The sequence below is a fragment of the Meleagris gallopavo genome, chromosome 10 (genome assembly GCF_000146605.3).
Source record: "Meleagris gallopavo isolate NT-WF06-2002-E0010 breed Aviagen turkey brand Nicholas breeding stock chromosome 10, Turkey_5.1, whole genome shotgun sequence".
NCBI lineage: Eukaryota > Metazoa > Chordata > Aves > Galliformes > Phasianidae > Meleagris > Meleagris gallopavo.
Window position 1 is genome coordinate 18,286,014 of NC_015020.2, and position 6,615 is coordinate 18,292,628.

The 6,615-nt window shown below is 40.8% G+C and overlaps 1 protein-coding gene across 1 annotated transcript in view; it reads right to left on the reverse strand.

Annotated features, from left to right (window-relative positions):
* Positions 1-6,614, reverse strand: part of LOC100541211 (leucine-rich repeat-containing protein 40) — a gene marked incomplete at its 5' end in the record, with an annotated part of 10,036 nt that extends 3,422 nt beyond the window's left edge. The window contains 8 exons of the mRNA XM_010716264.2: positions 1,586-1,676; positions 1,970-2,142; positions 2,889-3,031; positions 3,841-3,964; positions 4,359-4,488; positions 5,347-5,420; positions 6,006-6,187; positions 6,521-6,614. Of these exons, the coding sequence (XP_010714566.2) occupies positions 1,586-1,676; positions 1,970-2,142; positions 2,889-3,031; positions 3,841-3,964; positions 4,359-4,488; positions 5,347-5,420; positions 6,006-6,187; positions 6,521-6,614 (1,011 nt within the window). The remainder of the gene's footprint in view (positions 1-1,585; positions 1,677-1,969; positions 2,143-2,888; positions 3,032-3,840; positions 3,965-4,358; positions 4,489-5,346; positions 5,421-6,005; positions 6,188-6,520) is intronic.
* Position 6,615: the final 1 nt, after the last annotated feature.

Genomic DNA, 6,615 nt, shown 5'->3' on the forward strand with positions numbered 1-6,615 from the left:
AAAAAAAAAAAAAAAAGAAAGAAAGAGCAAAAGATCAATAAGCATTTACCAGCCAGTATTTACACAGCTGTTCTGACAATGAAGACCAACAATCTTGGTCACATAGATGGAGCTCATAGCACAGCTGGTTATAAAATCTACCCAACAATTCCTGTAGAAACACCCTATTTGCAACAGCTCATGTCCTTGTTTCTTTAGAATTTTGTGTATTTACTCCAGCTGAAAGTTCCCAGCCCCACGTTACTACCTTGGGCTCCAGGTTCTTAGCTTTTCATCTGAAGTTCTTTGGCCAGCTCCATGAGCAAGGAAGAACCCTTCAAATGAACTCAGCCTTCTCTAAAAAGCTATAGATTATATATATATATATATTACGCTTGAAGAAGAAATTCACTATTTGACACGGAAATAGATCTGGATTCTGGATTCTCCTAAAACTTTATTGGCAATCCTCTCACAGCAACTCCTACTGGTCAAACACAGTTAGTAACTGCGTGATCTCCAAGTCATCACATATCATCTCAGCCAGCCCATTTGTTTTAGGATAAAACTAGGATTTCCTTACAACATTGCATGTTTCTCTTTGATGTTTTAGAATAACAACTGAACTAAAGCAGCAAACATGAACTTTCATTCTAGCTGACATTTATACTATATGAAGACTGATCTGAATACAGAGGGGATGAAGGAAACGTGGAGGATGGAAGGGAAGGAACTCTCACAGGGAATTTGGTGAAACTGGACAAAAACTGAAGAAAGAAGATAGAAGAAGATAAGCTGCAGTGCATACAATGCTTACTTGATCAGATACACATTTTCTCCCTTATTTCCAACATATTACTGAATTTCATTTCAGTAGAGGACATTCAATGCTGTTTATTTTTAGAGAATTTGAGTGCTTTGTAAACATTTATTTTACAGCACTGGCAAAAGAAAGAAGTAATGTATACCACCAATGAGAAGGGTTTGCTGGGATAGAAATTAGAAAGAATTCTATAGCAGCAGTGGTGCCTGTGAGCCAGCCTCCCTGCTGCCCGTGTACTTGCTCCTCATGCGTAATTCCCACCTTCACTTCATAGGTTATCCATAAAAAAAACACTGTACGTGATATTGTCATTGCTCAAAACACATCTGTCAGCAAATACTCTTTGGAAATTGAATGGTCTTTAATTCAGGCAAGTAGGAAATGAGAAAAAAAATCCATGCTCATCTAGGAAAGCCTTCACATCAAATACTTGCCTAGCTCTGCAATGAGCTGTGACTTGCAGGAGGATTAGGCAGCAGACAGCTGCTCTACCCTTTCCCCAGATATCTGCTGCTTCATTTGTAATATATATTACAACATCTACAGCAAATCAGAAACAGCTCGTGTGAAGCAATGACTGCTTTATTCCACAGTTCTCATCATGTTACACATCGCATCTGAACCCCATGGGAACAGCAACAAAATCACACGATGGATTGGGCGATGGATTGAAGCTGAAGCTACTTCAAATGGAGGTGTTTTTAATAATGCTTTGCCTGCACCATTTGGAGAACGGATGTCTGCAACATCACCAGCTTTCATGTACTGTCTAAGTGAGCTTACTTGCAGAAGGTCTCTTCGAATGGCTCTCAAAGGATTTCCTTCTAATGCCAGGAATTTCAACTGAGAAAGGTTCCCCAGCGTGTAAGGCAATCTGCAAACAGAAACAATCCATTTCAGATAAGAGCTGCTTCAGTACGAATCCTAAGCATTGGCAATAGTTTGACAGAAGACCTGGTATTCTGAAGCTTGGATTCTAACAAAAAGATACATAATGCATCACATTTAAGGCATAGCGTGACTGCAACATTTACAAAACAAAGAAACGGAGCCTTCATTTTACAGTCCAGACCTTTTTTACTTACTGAAATAAATCACCTATAGAATCAGCCATCCATAGATGCCACAAGGAAGGCCTCATCACAGACACGTGCATTTTTTTATTACCTACTGATATCATTGTTGGCAAGGTCAAGTCGCTCCAACTTCTGGAGTAGAGTGATTTCATCAGGAACTGATTTTATCTTGTTGTCTCGAAGTTCCAACACAGACAGGGAATTCAGGTGCTTAAGATTTTCTGCATTTAGTATTTCAATCTGATTTTCACCAGCATGTAATTCCTATGGAGACAAGGATCGCTCACAGTTCCAAATGGTTCTTTAAACCAAGAAGAGACATTTGCCACTGGATATGCTATACAAATACAGAACTTCACATACCAGCAAGAATTGTGCTAGAAAATGCTGGAACAGCTTGGAACTTTAAGTGCAGAGTTCTGAGTTATGCTGAACTATGGTATCTACATCCTGTGGGATTTGGTTATCGATTATATACCTGGTGACATAAACATTCAATTGGCCTAATCACATTGCTGTTCGATGAGTGACACATTTGTGATATTCTCAGACAGGCAAATTGCAATTAGAAACATAAGGAAGGAAAATTAAGGTTACAAAACATCTGAAGGCTGTGATTCTTCTGAATGCACACTTTCTCCACAGTTACAGGAAAAAACAGGAGTGAACAAAGCAAGTGTAAATTGATTCATAAAATGTTCCCATAAAATGGAGATAAAACACAGCTGTTGCAGGCAATATCACACTTAATGTTTGAGTCATTCTTCTCCCTAAATACTTTTTTTTATTTTCCAAATCTGAATATTGCTGTTTGTCCTCCAAATGGTGTTCAGACAGATCAATATGGGCAGTAAGACTAAATGCACATGGATATGTATTAAAGAGTTCTACACACAGATTTATTAACTTCTGATAACAGTAATTCACGATAACTCGTATGTGAGCTCACAATCACTATTCTAGAAGCTCACTGCAAAGACATTCAGAGCACCCAGCAATTCAAACCTTACCTTCAGTAATTTGCACGAAGGAAGTTCTGGCAAGGAACGCAGTTTATTTTTCCTCAGATACAGCTGCTCCAAAGATGCCATACTTGCCAGTTCAGAAGGTACAGTTTCCAGGTAGTTTTTTGTACAATCCAGTTGTTTTAGGCCTACAGAATAACAAAAGAAAATAGAAATAGTTTTCTGCAGAAGTATGGATACCCTATTTTTTTTGTTAAGGTAAGCATAAAAACATACTGTCACATCCAAACTTCAGAAGAAATCAAATCAGCATCAGCACTGCTGAAAGCAACATATTTGCTTTTCATTTCTTCTTCACAAGACATTCTGGAATGCCTTCAGTGACACTGCAAAATACTAGCTCGTTTGGAGTAAAGGAGTGCAGGCAACATGCAGGTTAGGTCTAATGTCATAGGCCATCTCAGAAAGATCTGCAGATAATTTCTGTAGCACTGAACAAAAGCTGGCAGTTTACGACCTGCTCCTACAGATCTGCCACAGCTATTAGAACTGGTTGAAATTGATGTCAGCAGCAACATCAGCAAGCTTGGTATCACCATAACAAAAGTTAACTTCTATTGCTGACCAGTTCATGCTGTCCTGTCTTTACCAGTAAATTCAACTAGCTCTTATTTATGCTTTACTTTCCACTCAAAATATGCACTAAACACTCCTTCACAGTTGCTAATAACCTCACAGCAGAGCAGTAATCCTTACACTTTTCTAGTAGTGCCCTGGGCATTTGTCACGTAATACAAACTACAGGAGGATGCAAGTTTGATACACAGGAGCTGCAGTAGCTTTTTTCTTTTTTAAATAATTCTAAGCTAGTCCTCTTGAGAACACTTTAAATTCTTCAGAACCTACTTTCATAACCTGGAATATTATGTAATGTATTTCTGAACATAACTACAGAACTGGCTGTCTGACATCTAACAATCCAAGGAAACTAACTTACTTTTCATTGCACTGATATCTGCAGGCAGGTTTTTGAGTTGATTACAAGCCAAATTGAGTCGCACCAAGTTAATGAGCAAAGCAAAACTTGTTGGAATGTCTGTAAGATGATTGTTGGACAGATCCTGAAGAGTAATAAAAAAAAAAGAGAGAAAGAAGTTATAAATAGAGACGTTTAAAATATCCCATGGGTACTGTTGTTGCAAAGTTAATTACTGGCAGAATATTCAATCTAGATTGCTGATGTCTCCAGGATTTCCCTGGTAGAAATGTGAATGGAAGAGAGAAGTCTCCCATGGTGGACAGATCACAAGGGACTTGATTTTTCTTAAAATATTTGGAAAATCCAAATCAAAACTTGGTTGCAAGCACATACATAAAAACATAACAGCTGATAAGCTCCATGAATTATTGAATATTCGGAAGGTTCTAAGACTTTTTTTTTTTTAATTAGCAGTAAAACATAGATAGATTGATGTTTCTGAACAAATCAGTGTTTTTCAAGAAGTTGTAATTTACCAATTCTTCTAAACTGACGAGCTGCCCAAATCCATCTGGCAGGTGGCTCAGCTCGTTGTGTTGAAGAAGAAGGCTCTTCAAATGTGACAACTGCAGCAGTTCTTCTGGGATGCTTTTCAGTTTGTTGTGGCTAGCATTCCAATGTGGAAAACAAAGCCAATTAACAATTGTTAAAAAGTTTTGAGAATACAACTACGTATAGAAACTTCTGCTACACACCATGCTGCCCCAACTAGGGCTACATCACGCACACCATTTGAGATGCAAACTCTTCAGACCCCAGAGAAAGTAGGAAGCACACCCAGCATTAGATGCATCTGATACTCTGTTGTTGGCACAGACCAACTGTTCAGTACAGCCTCCAAACATTTCCACATCACAGCCTGCATGTAGGTATGCTGCACAGGACACCATCACCCTTAAGAAAATCCCCTACTTACAACTATTACAGCCCTCTACAATGGATTAGTTGCCTAAGAGAAACTAACTTTCTTTGTTAAAGAATACTTTTCAACCACATCTGAATCGACACTATTCCAGCTGCATTTAATGCTTGTTTATGGTGCAGTTCACAGACAAAAAATATACTCTCTCCTCGTGTATAAACTTACAGAACAATATGAAAGTTACAGCCTGAATGGCATCTTCAGCTACTTCCAATGTATATTATTCATGAAAAAAGCATTTTTATTCCTTTAAAACAAAACTTCTGTACTGAAGCAAATGAATGCTGATACTGCTTTTGTGTGAGTATTCAAAGTATCAGAATTCAGCTTCCAAATAAGACTGTGACTTTTGAGCATTAGTCAAAATTATCTTAACAAACCTCAGACCATCAGTTTTAATCTAAAACATATAATTCTCAATGCTCATGTTCTCTATTAAAAACAAACAAACAACAGATATTAACTTTTCTGAAAATGAAATTAGTTTTACTAATCTCTCATTCATACCTTGAAAATCAATGCTCTAAGTTTGTAACAAGTACCTGACATCAAGTTTCTGAAGATTTTCTAATTGTCCTAAAGCAGAAGGCAGAGATGTCAGCTGATTATCATGTACCTGGAAAACAAAAGTTTTGAAATACTTACTGAGTTGCACTTTGTAGGTTTTCTTCCACCCTCTCTGCAACAAACCAAGTTGAACTAATGCACAAAATTATTCTGTGCATTAGCAACACCTGAGTATGCTCTTCAGTACAATTCAGTCCATTCTCAACACCTGTGTACATTGCTCTGTACCATTCGGTCCACTACCAGCACCTGTGTACGTTTGTTCCTCTGCACAGTTACCAACAGCAGCACTTTAACTGCCAATCTTGTAAGGTTCTACTTCACTGAGTGAAAGCACTGAGAGATCAAATCATTTGATATGAAGTGTGCAGAAGCATATTAAAGGTGGCTGCATGCAGCAACAGCTCTTTAGTGTTCATGATGGGACTCCTCGGATCTCTCTGCACAACATCACCCGCTGCCTATGTGTAATGCAATGTGGGAGACAGGGAGCAGCCCCTTGTCCTGACAATATACCGCTGCTGCTTCTACACATCCACCGCTGCAGGAAATGGAAAACAAGGATCTAAAGCTATGTTGTCCCATACCATACAGTGAGACCACGATCTCATTGATGCGGGGTCCCAACACCTACATCAAGAACGCTGAGCGCGGGCAGCAGCCTGACATCCTCAGACAGGCACTGCAGCTGGTTGGAGGCCAGGATCAGCTTGGTCAGGTCCGTCTGCTCCCACCAGCGGTCCGCAGCACCGAAGGAGAGGTTCTGGTGGGCTTCCTCGGGGGTGTCCAGGTTGATCCGCCACACGTGCTGGGGCACTGCAAGCCAAAACACACCGCTCAAACACACGGTTTCTCAGACATACACACTCACTGTGACTTTTACAGAGCTGGCAATTCTAAGCGCTCCTAAACAGCGATTACAAGGTTGCGATCGGCCAGCGACCGCAAAAAGAAAGCGGGCAGGGAATATTCATCGCTTTTTTTTTTGTTTTGTTTATCAAAGAAGGCAGGAAGCACCCAGCCCGCCGAGCGCCCGCAGGCGGGGCACGGAGGGCAGCCTGGCACGCAGGGCAGCCAGACACGGGCTGACCCCGGCTCCCCAGCCCGGCCCGCAGCACGCCGCCTCCACACGCCACTCCCCGCGCTCACCCTCGCCGAGGCCGCGACCCGCCAGGTTGAGCTGCCCGCTCTTCCGGGCGGCCCGGATCAATCCCTGCGGCACGGCGGGGCTCCGCTCGTCCGCC